Below are 22,921 nucleotides of genomic sequence, written 5' to 3'. Positions count from 1 at the left end.
AACAAACGTGTCCCTTGTTTCCAACTTATTTATTCCACTTCCATGTCAATTTGAGTGGGATGGGCTGGTGATAACATTGAAAGGAAGCGCACCAGAATAATACGAACCCCTACACTGTCTGCAGGATGTGTCATTCTTGAAATATGTCCATTAACTGTTTCTAAATCAGGCAAGTCCACTGTTTAACTGTTTCCCAGGCTCTTGTTGCGCAACTCATGTTTCCCCTGCAGTCACACAGACACATTTGGACATGTTTATTCCTCTACAACAGCTTGAGTGTAGTTTCGCTCTGACGTCTCATCTATTGGCAGAGCTTCAGATATGTGTTGTGTGTGCTTGTGAATTTCAGAGCTCAGATCACTCTGCGGCCGAGGTCCAGGGAACAGCGCACAGACATGAAAGAGGAGACGCGTGGAAGTTTTCTCATGTGGAAAATGTTGTTGGCGGGGATGTGTGTGCTGCTGCTCCTGAGCTTTGCAGGTTTAGTTTTACTACTGGTCCAGCACAAAGAGCTGGCAGAAGAGGTAGCCAGACTGGATTCCCAAATTCAGGAGCTGTCACAGAGCTGCAGACTGCAGGCACGAATCCTGCCAGAACAACTTGGAGAAGCCGGAGAGATGAAGAAGCTCCACCGCAGCAGGCGGAATCAGGAGGGAGACCCGGCAGAAAGCCAAGACAAAGACATGCTGATGCTAATGACATACTCCGTGATTCCTGTAAGACACCTAAATGCTTGCATGTGGGCTATTTTGAGATATTGAGCGATGTTTCAACTGGGCAAGAAATTTATAGTTTATTTATAATTATTTAAAAGAGGGGAGGAATCAACAGGTTATTGTTTTAATCCTTAATTGGAATGTTTCCTCACTTTCCCCTTTTGGGATAAGAAGCATGTCCATGTTATTCAAGGAATCCAAGAGTCTGTTGAAGCAATTTAGAGGGGTCTATGTTTAAATGTTTCCTGGATAAATACTTTGATCAGTGGAGTGTGACTGCCGCCTGCTCCTTACTAGACTCACATCCTGAAAGAACTGGCAATTGTTCAGAGGGTACTACTGTGTTCTTTGATGGAGAGTACAGACTGCAACGTCTGGTTGTTTTCATTATCAACTGATGTTTAGCTTGATTAAATTAATTATTATTTTGAGGCTGTCAAATGCAAGCAATGAAAATGGAAATAACACCTCCAAGCAAGCTCACAGATCCCAAGGTTACGTCTGAAACTGTTGACAGTTCAAACCAGAGGATATTTAGTTTAATATATTTAGAGCCAGAAAACACAGATAATTCAATAAGACTGTAAGTCCAAAAGGTTGTTATTTAACATTATTTGATCAACTTGATTATTTAACTGAATTGTTTTAGTTCTAATTAAAGGATTAACATAGGTTAACTCAAATTGATTTGATTGTACTGATATTAATTCAAAGTCATTTCAAATTAAATTGTGTTACTTGCACAAAAATGGTCAATAATGTGTATTTCAGTTTCAATTCAACTTTATCGAGTCTTTCTGTTTTTTTTTCTCCTTATTTCCAGGTCAAAGCCTTTGTTGATCTGTGCAACAGCTCCAGAGGAATTTGTTTAACAGGTGCATGTCAAGAATATTTTCCACACCAGCTCTTTGTCTTCGTGTGGTCCTTATGCTGCATTCATTTTAAATGAAACATCTGTTTGTGTTTTTTTTGCAGGTCCACCTGGACCCCCAGGTAAAAACTTACTCTTTATTATGCCGTTCAACTTTCTTCCGTCTGTCACTACGGCACAACAAAGTCTTTTTGTGTATCAGGTTTGCCCGGCAGACCCGGTTCACCAGGACCACAGGGCAGACGAGGAAAAAGAGGTGGGAGATCCTTTAATGTCTTATAAATCGAATCACCCATTCTTGTGGAGTGATCTTGTACAGAACAGCAGGACAAAACAGAAGAAGAAGCCCAGAAACAGAAGTTGCTCCCATGTTTCAAACAGCCTGTCATTGTTCAGTTGTGATTGCATAACACAAGTATCCCACTCACTGCCTGCAAGACCCTTTGTCCACAGCTGCCACACAGCTGCTTACTGCGGCGCCAGCGTAAATGTTTGCTGCAGCTGATTAACATAAATTATGCTGAATTTGGAATGAACACAATTCACGTCAAACAGTTCACCTCAGTTCGCTTCAGTTTTGTTTTGAAAAAAAAATGCATGTTCCGTCATGTTTTGAAAGATTCGCTACCATGCCATAAACTTAGGCCCATCCTGTTTTTTTTGTCTAGATTTCTATTTTGGTGGTTTGAGCTGATGATCGCCTGTCAATGTTTCCCAAAAAAACCGTTGGCATGCTGTCTGAAATGTAAAAAAAAACAAAAAAAACGGAACGATTTGCCAATAATTCAAATACTTGACCAAGTCAAAAGTTGGACAAAAACAAATGTTAAAATCAAGGAATGTTTAGAAAAAATGTCATTTAAACAGCAGCACGAGTCAACAGCGCTGTAAAAGCGGAATGCTTAAAGGAGCACAAAACTCTTTGAACAGATCTGTGTTTAAACACTGAGTCACGCAGTTTTAATACATGCAGAATGTTGTTTAGTATTGTCTTCTGACATTGTTCAACATCAATGTTGCTTTAAAAAATGTACAACTTAACCACGATGTGCAGTAATGCAGCTCGATGACTTTAGACACGTGTGCCTATAACAAACACAATGGCGATGGTCCCTCTCCTCCTTTGTCTGGCGGACGCAGTGTCCAAGACTTCCAAAATAGATTTCTGGAAGATCTCTGGATTCTTGGAATATTTGTACCTGAACATTTTGTACCGTAGGTAATATAATCCCCCACATCTCTGTAATTTTACTTCACCCTTATTAAACACTCGGCTTTTCTGGAGGGCTCTTGGTTTTTAGTAAACTGTTTTACGCATAGGCACTCATCAGCTGTGAGGTTTTTTTTCTTTTGGGCATTCCACAGCTTTACACTGTTTTTTTTTTTTTCATCCTGTAGTGATATTAACTGATGGGATGTTGTTTTAGCTCAATCTTTTGAACTCGTTGAAGATTTCCTCTGCTTTGAATGCAAAAATTGTCCATGTTTCATGTTTTTCTCTAATGTATTGAATTTGGTAGCATTTACGATAATGAATTTGAGGTGTTGCATGTAAACATCAAGACATACCTATTCTCTTTAATTGTTGTTGTTCTTGTAAAGATTCCATGTCACAGACCTGCAGTATATTTTTCATAACTGTGAAACTTTGTCTTGATTATCTATCTATATTAAGGTCCTCCTGGTCCACCTGGCGCACCCTGTCCTGGCCGTTGTTCCACTGAATTGATAAACAAGATCATAAGAGAGCACATTCATCACACCAACTTGTCAAAGGGTAGGAACTTTGATACAGTGAAGCTGTACATTTAATCTTCTCAGACCAAAACACCCACAAAGCAGAAATGATCCAGGGGCCCTGTGTGTCAAACATTGTACACTGTCATCTCAAATTCAGGCTCCAGTGATGACAAAGGTTTTGAGCTGTTTATCCTCACAGTTCAAAATAGGATTCAATTTTCCACCTTTGTTTCCACCAAAAGTTTTAACCTCTGTGCTCGAGCGCTGTGTCTGTATGAGAATCTGGATTTTCAAAATATTGAAATCGTCTGTCATTCTCCCGCAGGGAAAAAGGAAAAACACACATAAAAAAGCACCTTAAAAATAGTCTAAAAGTTTATCGCCTGGAATAACATTCTGGCAGGATGAGAAAAAAAAAAAAATGAGATGGATGAAGTCTTGAAGGAGAAAATGAATAATCGTTGTTACCATGAACACATCTGCCATGAGTCAAAAACAGGAAAACCTCAAACTATAGCCGCCTTCTCAGGCCCACATTGGAGAAAGTCTGTATTCAAGCTTCTTTTTGACAATTTCGCCTTTAAGTTTGCAGCATGTTCCTTTTATATGTTGCTTGGATGGTACTGAACATGTGTAAAATATGTGTCCTTCTCATCACAGAATCAACAACATCCCGCCCTGATAGCCCCAGAGATGATTTGAATGTTACTGACTCTAAGAATCGTCCGGACACAGAGATGGACTCTGGTTTGTAACCACTGACACTATGTTCGATAAGAAGTATTATGTCAAAAAAGTGTATAAAACTGAACCCCTTTGATTTTCTAGAGTCTGTCTTTTTTCATCCAAACTCGAGTCACATCTCACTAGATGATACCAACAGGGAAAATGTCACAGAGGTTCCAGTTCAGTTATCAACTGGTAAGAAATACTGTGTTTAGAGCTGACAGTGAAAGTAGACACAGTTATGCTTTGTCACAGATTTTATCTCTTGCTTCAGAAATAGAATTGCTGCAAAATTAGATCATTGGTAATATATTGTCTTGTTTCATCCTGCAGTCCTACTTACTGCAGTTTCAGATGGCAACAGCGATGCCTTCAGTGACAGTAGATATGTCACAGACAGCACTGTGATAAATGGTAAGAAACCATTCTACTGTACTCTGCTGTCAGTACTGATACATTCATAAGTATGTCGAACTTATGAACACATATGAGAAATCTGTTATAGAAGCACTGTGGCTCTTAGTCACTTAAAAATGAATTACTGGGAATGACTCTGTACTGTACTGCCACACAACGTTTGGTGTGATGGACTATGTTTTCCAATCCCATTTTTTCCCCCTACAGAGTTGGTGTCACCTCGTCCAGACATCAGAGACGAAACCTGGATTGAATCCAGTTCAGAAACAATGACAGGTTAGGTTTGAGTCTCAGTTTTGTGTACAGATGAGATCTTAACTTCATCTTTTACTCACCTTCCTCAATGTCACTTCTTACTCGACAGTGTTACCAACACCAAATCCAGCTCACGTTGGATTTGGTGAATCCATTAAAGATGACTTTAATGTGACTGACATTGATAAACTTCCCCACACGAACTTTGAACCTGGTATGCAAACATTTGGGGGACAGAAAAACTGTGATGACAATATTGTATTGGTGTTTAATTTGTGTATAAACGTCAATTAGAACATTCTTCTTTTTTTTGTAGACTCGTTAAAACCACATCAAGCTGAAAACGCCAGCGATGTGGTGAATGTCACCGACTCTGAGAAACTTCAAGGCACACATCTGGAACATGGTAAACCATCAAGATTTAACCCCCAAAAAAACTGAGAGAAAAAAAAAAGAAACATTTACACCGCCCATCCCTGCCCTTTTATTTATTTTTTATTTTTATCTATAGAGCCACTGCCATTTCCTGATGATGACAACAGTTACATGGATTATGGAAACGTTACAGATGGATCAGTTAAATCTTTACCAGGCAGGAAATCCTCTACATCCACTTATCATGTTTAATACCTCATCTTATTGCTGTATTGAAATGGAATCATTTAATATTCAATGTGTGAATTCACTCTGCAGATCCACTAGATGCAAGCCAAACCAGTGATGGCTTCAATGGCAGCCGATCCATCAAGAGCGGTAAAAATGTCACACTGTGTTATCAGCACAAGATTTCAGAGTAACACTTTTGTATTTATATGTATTATTTAAAACAAGAAAGAGAAAACAAGGCCAATATGAATATATACATAGACATTCTGTCTTGATTTTATATGAAAATGTGGATTTGACTTCATGTGTTCACCTTACTTGCCGCTCTGCAGAGTCACCAACAGCAGCTGGAGACATCAGAGATGCCTTCAATGTCACTGACTCTACAAATCATCCAAACAGAAAAAAGGAAGCTGGTAATCCAAAAGAAATTTTTCAGACAAGTCGAACTTTGACTATATATGTCATAAAAAATGCTCATTATACCTGATCATTTGTATTCTAGTGTTAGTATTAAATCATCAAGATAACAGCCGTAACGCCTTGGATGACCTCCAAAGAGAGAAGGCTATAGAGACACCAGAAACTTTACTGACAAGTAAGAAACACTATTTTTCACTTAATGTAAATGTAATACATTCATTTGTGTGTTCTTTTATATCTCAATAATAGCGGTGTGTTTGTTTTTCTTTTCATTTTACAGCTTCACCCTCTGCAGATGTGGGTCAAAGTGGAGGCTTTGTTGATAAACCAATGGAAAGTGGTGAGAAACTGCCATGTGTAGCTGTATCAGTTGTTGACTTTTTCATATCTCTCATTTAGATTTCCTTTATTTGTCTTAAAGGCTGCCCGATACTTTTAGTATGCAGATTTACAACCGATCACAACTGCACACAGAATAATGATCTTTTTGAATTTTTGAAAGTATGAATACACTTTTTTTCTTACCTGATTCAAATGAAACGGCTCTCCTCACTAGTTTTCCTCAAGTTCTGCACCAGCCTGTTAATGGCCCATTAACCTCAGTCAGGAGTGTTGAAGCTGGGAAACATCTATAGCATGCTGCGCGGTGGCCTCTGAGGATCGTAGATGAGGAACACTGCTCTCTTTATTTTATACGAAAATGTGGATTTGATTATCTTCTGTTAACCTTATCAACAGAAAGACTAATTTAACCAGCACTAAAAGATTTCTGAAAAGTGATGGGTAAATTGTGAATTTAACCCTCAAATTAGGATTTTGTACAAGTTAAAAATGAATTGGCACACTTATTCATTGTGTATATCAAATCCTAAAGTTGAATCTTATCTTTCTTTTCTCAGAATCGCCAACTCCTCAGTCGACTGAGACCACTAGAGATGCTTTGATTTTGACTGAGTCTAAGAGACATCCTAACAGAAATTCTGAACCTGGTAAACCTGTAAAACCTCTAACAATATGATCACTAACAGTCATGCTTGACCTTATTCTATTTAATGTTTTCTGAAATCATTACCAGTTCATGAGGGCGACAGCCATGGCATCTTGAATGATTCGGCCTCAGGAAATGTTACAGAGGGACCAGTGGAGTTATTAACAAGTAAGAAATGCTCTACTTTCTTTAAATTTTCAAATCTCACTCTTTTTTCTGTAGTAGAATTTGAAGTATTGAATGCAATGAATAAGTAAAATCTTTGTTTTTGTTACTTCTGGACTGGAATGGTGTAACTCCATATTATCAGGTCCCAAACCCTTCATTCCCTGTGGAATTTTAAATTCTTCTTTTCCCTTACAAAGCTCTAAATATCTGGTCTCCATCATATCTTCAGGACCTCACAGTCGTTTTTATACTTTATCTTTTTAACCCTGTCCTGTCCAGCATCATGGCAAACTAAGGGAAGCTTTATGGATATGAAGCTCCCCTTGATGCTTCAGAACTATTTATCTATCTTTATTAAAACGATATATTAATGCCGAACCTGACAGAGGGAACAAATAAGGGGGAGAGCAAAGAAAAGAAGAATTTGATGGACCACCAAAGTCCTCATCTGGGCCAGGCAAATAGCGCCTCCACATTAACCAACCCAGCCCCCCAACCCGAGATATCACCCGAAACCCACAGCCCCCAGGCCCTCTACAGCCAACACCACAGTAGTTTTTTTTTTTTACACAATGTTTGCTCAAAGACTGCAGAGTTGCTTGTGGTTCACAGAGTTTCCAAGAACAGAATGGGAAGCAGAGCCCTCAGATTTTAGGCCCCTCTCCTGTAGATCCTGCTCCTGGTTCGGGACAGGAAGGCAGACACCTTTTCGATTTCTACGGTTAGACTTCAAACTTTCCTTCAGCTAAGTGCTGTCTCAGGTGATCCAGAATCTCCCTTTAAGTATGCTGTTGTGCATCTGGTCTCTGAGAGATTCTGTCCGATGCTTTTGAGGTATCCTTCTTCATCAGATGCCAGTTCCCCAATGTACAAAATTGTTCGACGGTATATCGTCATTCATAAACAGTCTGTGAAATGTGGTCATTTTTGGCTTTGAACTGTTAATGTTTTTATTTCTTTTTTTACCTTGACTAGTTTATATCCCTTGTGTCCCATAATTTACTCGATCATCTTCTTTCTTTATTTGAAATTGTCTTTAGAGTTTTTTTTTTTTTGCATGTGAATATATGTGATTGTTATGTGCACGTATGAATGTAGTGTCATTTCTATTATTAGTTTTGTTTCTATCTCACAAAACACCTTAATCTATATGTCAGTAGGAAATGTGTTATATAGATAAATTAGATTGAAGTAGGAGTTAAATTTGAATGTAAATGTGTCATTTTATTCTTCAGATCAGCTAGAAGCAAACCAAAATGGTGATTCCTACAATGACAGCGGAGCTATAATCGAAATAAGCCTGAATACTGGTCAGTACTCATACTGTATTCATTATGAGGACTGATAATTCTCATTGATCTTTACCATTGTTTAATATTTGTATCAAACTTAGAATAAGGTCACTTTAATGTGACTGACTTTGAGAAATTTCACCACACAAACTTTGAATTTTGAGGGACAGAAAAACTGTGATGACAATATTGTATATGTGTTTAATTTGTGTATGAACTCTTCAATTAGAACATTCTTCTTCTTTCTGTAGACTCGTTAAAACCACATCAAGCTGAAAACGCCAGCGATGTGGTGAATGTCACCAACTCTGAGAAACTTCAAGGCACACATCTGGAACATAGTAAATCATCAAGATTTTAGAAATCACCAAAGAAACTGAGAGAAAATAAAAAGAACTAAATTACACCGCCCATCCCTGCCCTTTTATTTATTTTGTATTTTTATCTATAGAGCCACTGCCATTTCCTGATGATAACAACAGTTACATGGATTATGGAAACGTTACAAAGGGATCAGTTAAATCTTTACCAGGCAGGAAATCCTCTACATCCACCTATCATGTTTAAAACATTGTCTTATTGCTGTATTGAAATGAAATAATTTAATATTTAATGTGTGAATTCACTCTGCAGATCCACTAGATGCAAGCCAAACCAGTGATGGCTTCAATGGCAGCCGATCCATCAATGAAATAAGCTTGAAGAGCGGTAAAAATGTCACACTGTATTTGTTATCAGCACAAGATTTCAGAGTAACACTTTTGTATATAAAACAAGAAAGAGAAAACAAGGCCAATATGAATATATACATAGACATTCTGTCTTGATTTTATATGAAAATGTGGATTTGACTTCATGTGTTCACCTTACTTGCCGCTCTGCAGAGTCACCAACAGCAGCTGGAGACATCAGAGATGCCTTCAATGTCACTGACTCTAGAAATCATCCAACCAGAAAAAAGGAAGCTGGTAATCCAAAAGAAATTTTTCAGACAAGTCGAACTTTGACTATATATGTCATAAAAAATGCTCATTATACCTGATCATTTGTATTCTAGTGTTAGTATTAAATCATCAAGATAACAGCCGTAACGCCTTGGATGACCTCCAAAGAGAGAAGGCTACAGAAACACCAGAAACTTTACTGACAAGTAAGAAACACTATTTTTCACTTAATGTAAATGTAATACATTAATGTGTGTGTTCTTTTATATCTCAATAATAGCGGTGTGTTTGTTTTTCTTTTCATTTTACAGCTTCACCCTCTGCAGATGTGGGTCAAAGTGGAGGCTTTGTCGATAAACCAATGGAAAGTGGTGAGAAACTGCCATGTGTAGCTGTATCAGTTGTTGACTTTTTCATATCTCTCATTTAGATTTCCTTTATTTGTCTTAAAGGCTGCCCGATACTTTTAGTATGCAGATGAATACACTTTTTTCTTTCCCTTTTCCCTCAGAATCTTCATATCCTTTAAAGGACTACAGTAAGATCAATGTGACCACTACTGAGAGATGGAACAAAACTGGTGTGAACATTTTGTTGAATAATGCTTCAAGTTTTGTTTTACAAAACTAACTTACAGTTAGTTCAGAAACTTAATTTTTCTCTTTACTCATAAGATTGCAAAGTTAAAAGTATCAAATGTTCGGAGAAGGTGACCACAATGCAGTCGACCTTTGGAGCTTGGATGTTGGATGCATCGCAGCTGGATGATAGTCGAGTCTGGCTGGCTGAACATTTCTCAGGTGATTTATGAAGCAGCCATTTTTTCCTCACTCCATCATAGAGTTCACTTATCTAACACGGCAACATTTCTTCAACAGGTCGAATTTTACTGGAGTTTGGGAACATTTTAGCCACAGAGGGCAGAAACAAAAGTATAAATGTTCAGTCGTTCTACCAGGGGTGTGGCCATGTTGTTTATAAAGGGTCATTTTACTTCCACAAAGGAGGAACAAACATGCTCGTAAAGTAAGTCTCTGTGTTCAAACTTTTGGCTTCAAACATTGAGTTCTCAATGACCAGCTTCTCACTGTACTCATGATCAAAACTTTGATTTTACAGGTTTTCCTTGAACACCAGGAGAACAAACACTCTGAGCATGGCACACAGCAGATATCACAACCTGACGTATCTCTTCCGCAACTCAAAGACATACTTCAAGTTTGCTGTTGATGAAAATGGACTATGGGTCATCTTTGCCTCGAACACAGATGATAACACCATGGTTGCAAAGCTGAACCCCAACACATTCACAGAGGAGTCTGTTGTTAACACCTCCTATCCCACAGCCAAAGCAGGGAATGCCTTCATTGTGTGTGGGGTGCTGTACTTTACAGATGACAAAGACAGACGAGTGACATATGCCTTTGATTTAAAGACACAAAGTCCTCTGGATGCAAGTTTTGATTTAAGGCCAGGGAACAATACCTTGGCTATGCTGTCATACTATCCCAAAAAAAGGCTTTTGTACATGTGGGAGAACAGAAGTATTCATGTCTGCCGAGTTAAATTCAAACAGACCTAGAAAAGAGAAATCGAACTTTAAAAAAAGTAAAACTGTTCTGAAAGTTCAACTGTTTTCTTTGGTTTTTCAGCCTCACATTACTGACTGATACCAAGACATTACACTGCTGGATTTACAAAGTATGACCTGATCAAAAGCAAGAACAAATACAGACAATATAACGCAGTCTAAAATTTCACGTTGCTGAGGTTAAGTCTGCTTTTAGGTTGAAGACTGTCAGTACAGATGGAGAATAGTCTCTACATATGTTTGCATTTTGAATGCGAGCTGTAAGCAAATGCATAATAGAATGGAATAATTATACACTTTATTCATATTGCTCCCTTTGAAAACATTGTGACATAAAGTTTTTCAATAAAAGCATATAATCAAAGTCAATTGAAACCATAACTTAAAAGAAAAGATGTCGAAGAAAAAGAAGGAACTAGTGGCCCCAGACAACAAAAGACCCAAAACTCCATACTTTGAATTGTACCAAATTAATTTTTTGCTAAATATTAGTTGGAACTATATAGTTATAATCTTATAGTTATAACTTCTTGCAAATTGCCAACACAGAGTAGGCATCACATTATCAGCTCACCCTGAGCACCTTTTTTAAAAATGTTTTTTGGTAATAGTGGCCTTTATTTGTCAGTAGATAGTCAGGAAATGGGAAGGACCTGCAGTAAAGGGCCTCGGACCAGGACTCAAACCTAGGCTGACTGCATTAAGGAACTACAGCCTCTGTACATAAAGTTGCTGCTTACCTAGTTGAATTTTACAGTGCCCCACCATGAGAACCTATTTTGATGGTACCTTGAAGGAGACACAATATATAAATATTGTAGGTTAATGGTGGTCAGCACTCTGATTCAAAAGCTAAACTTTGTTACAGGATTTTTTCTGACATGATGAACCTATGTGATTTACCACACAGCGTAGCTGAGGTATTGTCTTTAGAGACATCCAGTGCCTTCAGTTTGACTGAGACTAAATCTGAAATGTAGACCTAATTTGTATTGTATGCAGGTTGTTGTCACTCTGTTAATATAAACTCTGAGAGGAGTTCCACCCCCAACTCTCATCTTTCTTTGGAAGTTCCTTTGCTACGAAGAAAGAATTGATAAGAGTGGTTTTGGGTCAAATAGTGGGAACTTATCGCTGAAACAAGGAAAAGTCTTTATAGTTCATCAATATTAAGAACACTAGGTTTACATCCATCCATCCATTTTCTATACCTGCCAAACATCACAAAGACAAATGAGGCAAAACACCATGCACCCTCACAGTCACTCCTAGGGTCAATTTAGAATAATCAATTAACCTCATGTGCATATTTTTGGACTGTGCGAGGAAGCTGGAGTATCTGGAGAGAACCCACATATACATGGGGAGAACGTGCAGCAAGGTTTACCGGCATTACATTAATATGTTGTTAACACAGGATGTTTTGTTTAAGTAAAATGAGACAGACCTTCTCTGTTTCTTGTCTGGTCCAACAAAGCTGTTATCATCAGACTGAAGAGTTGCAATTTCTTGGATTAAAAGGTGGGCGTGGGTTAGAATTGAAAGAAAATCATCTTGGCTCACAGAGGACACACATTATCAAAAAGAACAAAGACTATTGTACGGCAAGATTCCCTCCATTTGAGTTATGTAGAGGACTTTTTTTTCATAGGGGGTGAAAGAAATTTAATTAACACTGGATCATTTCTACCAAGAGTTCCTGGAAACCATGTGAGAGTGAGGCTGTATAGTATCCCTAGCACTAGCTTACCCACATGTAATTCAGTAGTTTTTACCCTTTGCTTCTCTTGCTACAGCACTTAACTGCCTGGTCTGACTGTTTACAAAAAAGAATAATTTCAATATTATTAACATACTTGAAATCCGTAATAAGTTTATATTATTTAACCAGAACTGTGCACAGAGATCAAACTAATAAAGTGATGCATGAACACGACTGTTACCGAATGCCTTACATAATTTTAAAAGAAACTTTTTTTCCGTATCCGACGTAAACGCAACAAAAATTTCACAATCTCCTTGTTAATGTTCCCATTACGAAATGTCCATGAACGCCTCAGCAGTCGTTCTGTATTTTAGCAGATCTCAAAATATCTGGATGTGAGGGTCAACATAGACATGAAAGGAGCATCCATGTTACTTTCGCGTTCAACATGCTTATATACCTTTGCTAGCTACCGTTCCTAGAGGGGAGGCTAGTTAGCTCGCCAGATCTAACCTAGTTCATAACAGCAGGCGTTACATCACTTTGGGTCGTGTCCCACCTGGGAAATAACGGCCTGAAGGAACCAACTCTCTCCTTTTCACACCACAAGCCATATAATCCTAGCATGATACGCTGACCTGTCAGACTTAAATAAGGCTGATACATCTTTTGTGACTTAGCAAATTTGTTTTTTTTCTGGGCTGTCAAGACGCGACTGGTTTCATCGTGTACTGTGAGTAGAGCTAGCAGGCTTTTCAATGTTATTTTTTCAAAAATTAACAGTGTACCTTAGATTTAAATTTTCGTCTCTACCAGTGTAAAGCCACCCTGCTTCTTTGCTTATTCAACATCGGCTGTCCGTCCAGCCATGACTGTTTGTCATTCCCCCTGGCTGTCTTTGGCTTGGGCCTAGTTTAAGCAGCTAACATTATCCAACCGAGTATGCTAACTGGCTACTTTGTTTATTTTGTTATGTATCACTAGCGTGACCAGGAATCGAGATAGCGTAGTGATAGAAGCCGTTACATTTAATTTGGTCCAAGCATAAAATTATTCTCACTCGTATCGAGTAGCAGTGACTGTAGTGCTATGCAACTGCTGACGTCGAAGTTATGAAATGTTTCGGGTTTGTAGTTGTGTTGGATTTTGTGACCTAACTGGGATTTTGAGCTTCTGCAAACAGAAATGTTTCTACTCTTCATATAAATTCTGATAACTGTTTGCAAACTTGGTCTTATGTTCGTGTTGCCACATGAAATATCATTTATTGCTCGGCAGTCATGTTCACTAAAAAGTAATGTAATAAAAAATAAAATAAACCAGTTAACTAAGTATTGACAGGTGGGTTATTAAGTACCACACCGACAGACTCATGCTTTTAATATTTTTTTAGAATGGGGTCGTAAATGTTTCTATGTATATATAATAATCATAGAGTAACATATCTCACTATAAAGTAATATGCTAAATTTCATATAAAGCGTTATGCAAAAGCAGGACAACTCAAGTGCCTATTTGGGTCACAGAATCTGACGGGTCACATAATTTGGCCCTACACCGGCCTCTACTGCTCGCAGCTGCTATCTATTAGCTTGTGGCTAATTTAGCCCCCCGTTTCCCCTCTTTGCACCGTCTTAAGTAAACATGTATTTTCAGGATTTTCAAGAAAGAAGAAGAGATGTCCTGTCCATGCACTTCAGCTGTCAGGTTGTTCCTAAACACCGCCAACAGAGGTAAAAAAGGGGAAAGTACATTCTGTCTTTTTAAGCTGCATGACATTGTGCTATTTGTGCCAGCTTACCTACATTACGGTTTGTTATGACACTTATGTAGTTAATGTCAACAGCAGATGGAAAAGTCACTTTAACAGTTGTGTGGCCATAGATAGGGCAACGCTGTTACATCACACATTCTTTTGAACTGTCGGTCAGGGGTGAGTTTTTAGACAATACCCAAACAGATGTGTAAAATAGTTATACTGACTAAAACTAACTTGTTTTTTGTTAGTTAGTCTACCAGAGACTTTCATTCAAGCTATACAAGGTGCAGTAGGAGCAAACTCAGTAGAGCAAATGATGAATATTAAACATATGCATGGTCACTTTATAGAAACATAATATGAGCTCATTATTTTGCTTTTTTTTTAATCATCTGATGTGTCTTAAATGCTTTTATTCTGTTAGTTTTCTGATTATTTCTCAATTAAACAATTTCAATAATAGCCCTTCATTGTAATAATCTTGCGTAATCGGCTGAGGTTTTCTCAGCTCAATCAGACATCTTAAACATAATTTTGGTTAATAATATGACGTTTACTGTCAGAAATGTTCTCTCTAATAAAAGAATAAACCCATTTGATAATCCGTAACCACTCTTTAATTTTAATTTTTTCATTCTACAGTATGTGAAATAATTACTTGATTAAAACGATACTTGTTTATCTTCCTGATTGACTAATTGATTAATTAATGACATGTTCTTGCTTTTGCTACAAATCATGAAATCAAGCAAATGTTGCTGGTGTTGCAGGATTGTCATGCTCCAGAATCCAGCTGTTTTCTCTGAGTCGTCAGGGGTCTCGGGAAACTCATTTTCATCCCCCGGTGCGTGTGAGGTCGTTTTCAGAGACTGCTGTCTGTTATGCAGCCAAAGACGGGACAACAAAGGATGCCGGAAATGATGGTGGAAAGGTAAACTCTTGAAGGATAAATCTCATTTGCAAGCTTTGTCCACTGTTAGACCACATACCACCTTATTAATGGAAGCAATGAAAATACACACATCCTACTTCTGTCCTCCTAATACAGAAAAGCATCAGTGAAGGGAAGAGAATGTCTGGTTCTGGAGGATCAGGCAAGGGGGGAAGTCAGCTACGCTGCCCTAAATGTGGGGACCCCTGCACACATGTAGAGACCTTTGTATGTGAGTAAATGTTTGAACTTCAACAGCAGCTATTCTGTTGTATTACTCTTCAACTTAATTCAAACTTCAAGAATCAAGCGGACTCAGTTTAAAGTAATTCGTGGGATTTGAACTGATAGTGGTTTGCCAAACATTGGAAAATATGGATAAATTAAATCTTTAATCTAGATTAAGTCTATAAATTATGCTTAGGAAGTGTTGTAAATGATTAATCATGATCGCTGCCAGATCATGGAAATGTGGCTGTCATTGTTTGATTTCATTCATTGTTGATCAATAGGAGAAAAAAAAGCTTGAATATTGATAATAAAATTGGGACGGTGGAGCACACTGCCTCTGCAGTTGAATAAATTCTCAAGTCTGTGAGGAAGTATATATATATATGTGTGTTATGTTGTTGTTGTGCCAACTTTAACTCTCCTCTGTGGGACAGAGTTTGGAGGCGGACTGAATAAACAGAAGTGCAAACACAGTAATTTGATAGTGCAGCACGAACAACCACAATAAACAGCTTCCAGGCTCAGTTTGTCAAAATAAGGACTCACAATGAAAAACTGAGGTGTCCGTTTCACTGTTGTCCAGGGACTATTTTCTGCTTTGTGTTGCAACATAAACTGTGAGTGAATGAAATGCTTGCAGAAAGACAAGTAGATGAGGAATTTCAGCAGTTTTGTTATTGCCATTTGCACATTGTTATCTCTGTGGCGACTGTTCAGTCATTCACAATGACTAACATTTGGGAAAAGGCACAAGTCTACTCAGTTTTTTTTTTTTTTTTTAATCATCACAGTCACAGTGTTCCCCTCACAATAACCTTTCCATGTTTGGACACAAGCTGTCGTTAGATCAGCAAAATATAGCACATAGAATCTGTCTATTTAAAGAATAAACAACAACAACAACAAAACCAACTATTTATTCAGATTCTTTAAACATGTATTCATCAAACCAGACCCCCCCCCCCCCCCCCCCCCTCCCCAGTCCGACCAACACAGCAATCAGTAGATCTGGGTTTAAGAGATAACTCGTTCAGACAGTTTAAAGAAATACATTAAAAAAAATCCATTTTAAGACTTGTTTTTGGTTTTGAGTGTCACTTGGCGTAAGCTGCAACCTTTAACATATTGTTCTGAATGTTGCTCTAAACCTTTGTGTCGTGTGTTCTTTATTTGCAGCATCAACGCGATTTGTCAAATGTGAGAAATGTCATCACTTTTTTGTGGTTTTGTCTGAAACGGACTCCAAGAAAGGGCTAAACAAAGAGCCAGAATCTGCTGCGGAGGCAGTGAAACTGGCGTTTGCACAGAAACCCCCCCCTCCCCCCAAGAAGGTAAGAAATTGAAGCTGGATTCACGGTCGTGAAGGTATTTATTCAAAGTTTCCAACGTTCTGTACATTTTAAAATACCTTTTTTTTTTTTTTCTTTCTTTCTTTCTCCACCCTCAGATTTATGCTTATCTGGACAAATATGTTGTCGGTCAGTCCTATGCAAAAAAGGTTTTGGCGGTTGCAGTGTACAATCACTACAAGCGCATCTACAACAACATCCCTGCAGGGAGTCGACAGCAGGTGGAGGTGGAAAAACAGCCGTCTTTAACGCCCCGTGGTCAGTGTTTCTGTTTCTGGAGACAGCGCTTCATTTCGCTGTTCAACTATATTTATCACTTTTCTCACGACCTAGTTGTTGAAAATGTATCGTGTGTGTTGCTCAACCTGTCGTCTCAGTCTGATGTGGCATTTGCGAAAGAAAGAGAAAGAGAAAGTCCGGTTTCGAGGTTTAATGCGAAATCTGTTTTGCCTCAGCACACAATGTTGAGCTTAACCTATTTTTCTGAGTGGCGCTGTTGCCACTTAGCATTAGTAAAGACACATATAGTAACTGCTGTTATGATGGTGAATGAACTGACGTAATTTCAAAGATTTGATTTAATAATGGGGCTCTGAAGTGTTTTCTATTGGACCTTAAAACACATGCTGGGCCCTCGTTTGAGCAGAAGAGAAAACCTTTTAGAGTAAATTGGGGTATTAGAAAAATAAAAGACCAGTGAATGAATAAAGTTTGTCCTTTAGAAAAATATCTAAGGAAAACAAACAAAATGTATTTAGATGACTATATCAGCTCAGATACGTAGGTATACATCTTAATTTCAGGATTATTTAATGGGCGTATTTATTTGGTCTTAGATTTTTATTTAATATTGATAGATATTACTTTTCTTACAGTATGTTTTACTGATATAATCCTGCAGGAATCCAACAGTAGTGATTTGTTCTCAGTGGATTTGCAATCATTCATGTCTGTCACACTTATTCAGACTAATAAGGGCACATTAAAGCTGGAACATATTGAGAGTCTCCTTTAATCCACGTGAATAGCGGTGGCCTCAATCATGAATCATAATCTGTATTATTTGGCATTTGTTCAATAATTCTTACATGAAATTACACAAACCTTCTGACAGAGACTGTATTGATAATGTCGTAGTGGTAATGATAGATGATAATATTGATACCAGCACTTTGATCCTCTCCTTGTAGAGCTAGAGATGAGAAGACGAGAGGATGAATACAGATTCACAAGTAAGTGACTGACCTCCTCACTGTTATCTGAACTCTATACTGTTATCGGCAGTGACTTTAGGTCGCATCACTTAATCAGCAGTTTTCTGTTATTTTTGAGAGTTGCACAAATGCCAAAATGTACAGACCACAGTGACTCCCCAGAGACACATTCTGCCTTTTACAGCTCCGATAAAGAATCTCTAAAGAATTAAACCACAAAATAAAATCGAAAGTCAAGTAAAGTCCTCCGAGACATCTACTTAAGATGAAGAAGAGTGTATTTTAGGTTGTAACCGTGACTAATAACTGTGTTTCTTCATAGATTTTTGTCTGTGGTACAAATGAGGTGTTGAAACTGACGTAGTAGAATAAATCATGTTAGTGTTTGACAGACCAGTAGCGATTGCAGCCACCCAACCTGTTAAAAGAGCTGGCCCACACTCCCTGACCTGAGAGGTTCTCCATCAGTCAGCTGTCCAAATCTGACCTGACCCCCAGCCCCCTTTTTTTAGGGCAGTTATTGCACCATGAGAGGACCTCCGCTCTGCAGGCCCATGTGTCAGAGAGGATGGACTTAGCCTACTGTACTGCACCATTTCTGCCAGATATTTACAACTTAGTTTGTTACTTTTTGACCTGACCTGCCCCAGCCAGTCTCGTTTTCTGTTAAACTTACTCGAGCCAGCATGATCTTTGTGTCAGTCAACAAGACCTTTGGGTTATGGGTCAAGCTGCACATCACTATTGAGCAGACAAAGGGAAAGAATAAAGGCAGCCTTGTGACCTACATTCAGACCCTTGCTATTTTCAGTTAAGCCATCCTCACTCGCAAACTTCTCTGACACTGATTTTGTCATATCTATTTTTATCCTGTATAAGGAATCTTTTGCTAAGCACAAACTGCCACATGCGCCCTTAATGAATCGCCTGCTTACACAACGGTGACTAAGTTGACAGATGAACTTGTTATTTTTTTACTCACAAAGCTAACCTTGTGGCTGGCTTGCTGTTGCAGAGCTGTTGCAGATTGCAGGGATCAGTCCTCATGGAAATGCTCTTGGAGCGTCCATGCAGCAGCAGGCGAGCCAGCAGACACCTCAGGAGAGGAGGGGCGGGGAGGTCCTGGACTCGACACACGCTGAAATTAAACTGGAAAAGAGCAACATTATACTTCTAGGTCCCACTGGTTCAGGTTAGTTTTTTTTGGGTCAACATTTTCCTTAACTGTAACGTGGCACACTGTCAGCATTATGTGCAGTTTGTGTTCTAGATTCACCGAAGCTGCTTTCCTTATGAATTTTTCACAGGAAAAACCCTGTTGGCGCAGACGCTGGCGCGTTGTCTGGATGTTCCATTTGCAATTTGCGACTGCACCACTCTAACTCAAGCTGGATATGTGGGAGAGGACATAGAGTCGGTTATCGCTAAGCTTCTGCAAGATGCCAACTACTCCGTGGAGAAGGCACAGCAAGGTGGGTGGAGGGAGTTGATTTAACAGCAGAGCTGTTTGCAGTAATGGGATCCTACCATTGGTTGCGTAACAACTTGGCTGTTCTAAAAACAGTCACAAAAAAATCAAAGCAGCATGAGTAGATAACACCAAACATGAAGTCTGTTTGCTCTCATTTCTATATTTTACGTAAGAATTCTGTCAATCATTCAGCTCTCAGCAGCAGTGAACTGAGGGAAGAGGTGATTTGTCTGTAGTAACTGAAATCTAAAGTGCACATGATGTTTATCCAAGACGTTAAGCTCACGTCACTAACGGCTCTGTCTTTCTGTATCACGCGCAGGTATCGTGTTCCTGGACGAGGTTGATAAGATTGGCAGTGTGCCTGGAATCCATCAGCTGAGAGATGTGGGCGGAGAAGGAGTTCAACAGGTCAGTGTTTAACCACAGGTGTCCTAAATAGAACCGTTAAGGAGCGCTTTGTTTAAGTTAAAAACTTGAAACGTGAAAAACGAATGCAATTTCAAATGGAAATGAAAGATGGGACATTGTGTAATAAGCATGTTAAAACAAGGCCTGTCAGTGCATGTCATGCCCTAAGTTTTTGGCCATTCATGGCTCTGATTTGATTTTAAATGTCAAGGTTTAACAGTACTATGTTTTATGAAATTTTCATTTAAAAAGGGACCAGAGACTTTAACACGCACTGCTAATTGTAATTGTCTGTTTCTTCTCATTCCGTCAAGGGTTTGCTGAAACTCTTGGAGGGCACAATCGTTAATGTTCCTGAGAAGAACTCCAGAAAACTGCGAGGTGAAACGGTGCAAGTCGACACGACAAACATTCTGTTTGTTGCATCCGGTGCTTTCAATGGTCTCGACAGGATCATTAGCCGGAGAAAGAATGAGAAGGTATTTTTGAACACCTCTCCAGTGTGTCAGCACTTGTTCCTGCCGCTAACTTGATTCTCTCGCGTCCCGTTCCATCAGTATTTGGGTTTCGGGACTCCGTCTAACCTGGGTAAAGGGCGGCGTGCAGCCGCTGCAGCAGACTTGGCCAACAGCAGCGGGGAGACGGACACGGTGGCAGAGATCGAGGAGAAGGACAGGCTGCTGAGGCATGTTGAGGCCAGGGACCTGATTGAGTTTGGAATGATCCCAGAGTTTGTTGGCCGTCTTCCAGTTGTCGTTCCCCTGCACAGCCTGGATGAAGAAACACTAGTCCGAATATTGACTGAACCACGCAATGCCGTGGTGCCCCAGTACCAGGCTCTGTTCAGCATGGACAAAGTAAGAGCTCTCATTGTGTTTGAAAGGTTGACACATGTCCACCACACCAGATAAATGCTAATTAAGTTGCCCCACTGATAGTATTTTGTCTCACTGGTTTCCTCTTCTTCTATCAGTTCTGCAGAGTAACTCATTCACATGTGTTAGTTGGTTGCTCTTAGATGTCTTCACACCTATGATTAATTGTAAGTCTCCTTTTGTTACAGTGTGAACTCCATGTGACCGTAGAAGCCTTGAAAGCCATTGCCAGGATGGCTTTGGAGAGGAAAACTGGAGCTCGTGGGCTCAGATCCATCATGGTCGGTTATTTTACTCGCTGTGTTATGTTGTTTTTCTTTTCTTTTCTTTTTTTTTGTATTTTATAATGTGAAATCCTCTTCCCACGAACAGGAAAAGCTCCTCCTCGAGCCCATGTTCGAGGTGCCGCACTCAGACATTATGGCTGTGGAACTGAACAAAGATGTCGTCCAAGGAAAATCACAACCCAGATACATCAGGTCAGCATCTGTCTGCTCACAGGTCCACGTGCATAACGTTATAGAGCCGATTCATTAAGCTCAGCACTCTTTAGTCCCTTGTGTTGTTTGATTTTAAAATCGGAGCTTCCGTTTGAATTTCAGAGCTCCAGCCAAGGAGTCGACAGAAGAGGAGTACGACTCCGGCATTGAAGAGGAGAACTGGCCTCGTCAGGCAGATGCTGCTAACAACTGAACCAGATGGGGTTAATTTCACCTGAAGGCCGTGCCGTCTGAAACATTAGATGATTACCATGAGCCTTTTGGGTACCAAGTTTGGTTCCGGTTCATTTATTATAGCACCTGACAAATAAACTGTGGACATTTGTGAAGAGATTTTCATGATGAACAAGTTAAGAGAGAGTAACAAGTTTAGGTCCTTTGCATCAGATGATAATCCTTTAGTGGTGCATTTACAGCGTGGACCTGTATGAAATATTTCAATCTCTGGGGATTGTTAACATTTTATCTATATAAAGATAATGCAATTTTATTCATGCAAGTATTTGTAGCTAGTTTGTTTTCTCTTTTTGTGGTGATGGGCTGTAATGGTGAGGGAAGCAAATAGAAATAATGGGATCATACTGTACACTTGAAACAAAAAAAAAAAGAAGGGCGTTCAGAAGGTTTAGATGTAATGTTACCATGTTGAGAAATGCCTTACAACATAAGGGCATGATATTCCATGAGCACATCAATATTTTGATGTTTCCTTCTTTACCACCATTGTGATAATGGTGCTCAAAGTGAAATCGGTTGTAAATGTTTAGCTACACTGCATAGATAGCCTTTTTAAGCAGTTTGTATGACACCTAAAATTAGAACATATTGTGAAATGAAACACCAGCACACTAAACACAGCAGGTTATAAATACTGGTGACTTTTTAAACGGCCAGAATGGTTATTTTACAGTGTTCCGCTTCCACCTTTGGCCCACTCTTGAGGATGTGCTTTACCCACAGACGTCTGTATTCGCAGGGCTGCTGCACACGGCAGGATTAACAGTCTAGCTCGGTAGCTTTGAAGTGATTACTAAATAAACTCTTTAATTTTGTTTTGTACTTGCTATAATTGAGTCACATCCCTTCTCCCTTTATCTCGTATCTTAAGATTTCTTTATCCAGAGGAAAAGGATCCGATCATCTTCCTCCTCCAAACCTGCTTTATCGAACACTGAAAAACAGGACATACTTTTATTTTTCGTTGTGCGTGTGCTACAGTGTCAGAAACTCAGTTCACCTTTAGTGATGTAATACGCTGTTACTAAATAGTACCTCAGTACAAGTGTGTAATCAAAACTCCACCCAAATGCTCTCCGACTCCACCACGCTGCTGTTCTCCTTAAAAATGCTGTTTGTGCCCTGAAATTAGATTAAACTAGATTTGTTCTCTCTTAAAGTTGTTTTTCTTTCCCTGAACTTTCAAATGACTTCAATATATTCAGACATCTGTGACAGAAGCTGTCAACAGCCCCCCGCAGAGCTTGTGACGCCTAAATTTATTGTGATTGTTAAAAAAAAATATGAATAAAATGTATAACTGTACAAGATTTTGGTTTTTTTTCTTAACCTTTGAACTGGATGCAGAACAGAATAAATTGTGGGTGGGATTAGAGGTTTTTAATCGCGGTGTGTGTTGTACTACACGGATGGACTGTCACCTTTATGTAAGCAGCTAATCTCTGGAAAGTAGTCTGCTGTTCCTTGTTTCCTGATACCTCAGCATTTCCCTAATCCCCCT

General features: G+C 39.1%; 2 protein-coding genes across 3 annotated transcripts; both read left to right on the top strand.

Moving 5' to 3' along the window:
• Window positions 1-301: 301 nt before the first annotated feature.
• Window positions 302-11,524, top strand: LOC140307232 (uncharacterized). The gene is made up of 29 exons (XM_072386018.1): window positions 302-716; window positions 1,540-1,591; window positions 1,692-1,709; window positions 1,790-1,843; window positions 3,263-3,364; window positions 3,988-4,074; window positions 4,156-4,248; window positions 4,387-4,467; window positions 4,678-4,746; window positions 4,835-4,939; window positions 5,042-5,131; window positions 5,237-5,317; window positions 5,419-5,478; window positions 5,664-5,747; window positions 5,837-5,929; window positions 6,035-6,094; window positions 6,654-6,743; window positions 6,830-6,910; window positions 8,146-8,220; window positions 8,454-8,543; window positions 8,654-8,734; window positions 8,836-8,910; window positions 9,087-9,170; window positions 9,260-9,352; window positions 9,458-9,517; window positions 9,658-9,726; window positions 9,821-9,946; window positions 10,025-10,172; window positions 10,266-11,524. Exons 1-29 carry the CDS (start codon window positions 396-398, stop codon window positions 10,726-10,728), a joined length of 2,985 nt encoding a protein of 994 aa, XP_072242119.1. The 5' UTR covers window positions 302-395; the 3' UTR covers window positions 10,729-11,524.
• Window positions 11,525-12,854: 1,330 nt separating this feature from the next.
• Window positions 12,855-22,579, top strand: clpxb (caseinolytic mitochondrial matrix peptidase chaperone subunit Xb). Of its 2 annotated transcripts, XM_072386016.1 has the most exons (15): window positions 12,856-13,175; window positions 14,099-14,175; window positions 14,972-15,132; window positions 15,250-15,364; window positions 16,540-16,694; window positions 16,811-16,970; window positions 17,903-17,944; window positions 18,942-19,118; window positions 19,234-19,398; window positions 19,720-19,808; window positions 20,123-20,287; window positions 20,366-20,665; window positions 20,872-20,964; window positions 21,056-21,162; window positions 21,286-22,579. In XM_072386016.1, the coding sequence occupies exons 2-15, from the start codon at window positions 14,121-14,123 to the stop codon at window positions 21,374-21,376; spliced, it is 1,875 nt and encodes a 624-aa protein (XP_072242117.1). In that variant the 5' UTR covers window positions 12,856-13,175; window positions 14,099-14,120; the 3' UTR covers window positions 21,377-22,579. The 2 variants fall into 2 exon arrangements, with proteins under 2 accessions (XP_072242118.1, XP_072242117.1); XM_072386017.1 differs by lacking the exon at window positions 17,903-17,944 and having other exon boundaries at window positions 12,855-13,175.
• The last annotated feature ends 342 nt before the right edge of the window (window positions 22,580-22,921 follow it).

Source organism: Leuresthes tenuis, unplaced genomic scaffold (assembly GCF_036924035.1).
Source record: "Leuresthes tenuis unplaced genomic scaffold, fLeuTen1.0.hap1 SCAF_5, whole genome shotgun sequence".
Classification (NCBI taxonomy): domain Eukaryota; kingdom Metazoa; phylum Chordata; class Actinopteri; order Atheriniformes; family Atherinopsidae; genus Leuresthes; species Leuresthes tenuis.
Note: the sequence above shows the minus strand (reverse complement) of the source record. Positions and strands in the feature narration are given on the sequence as shown.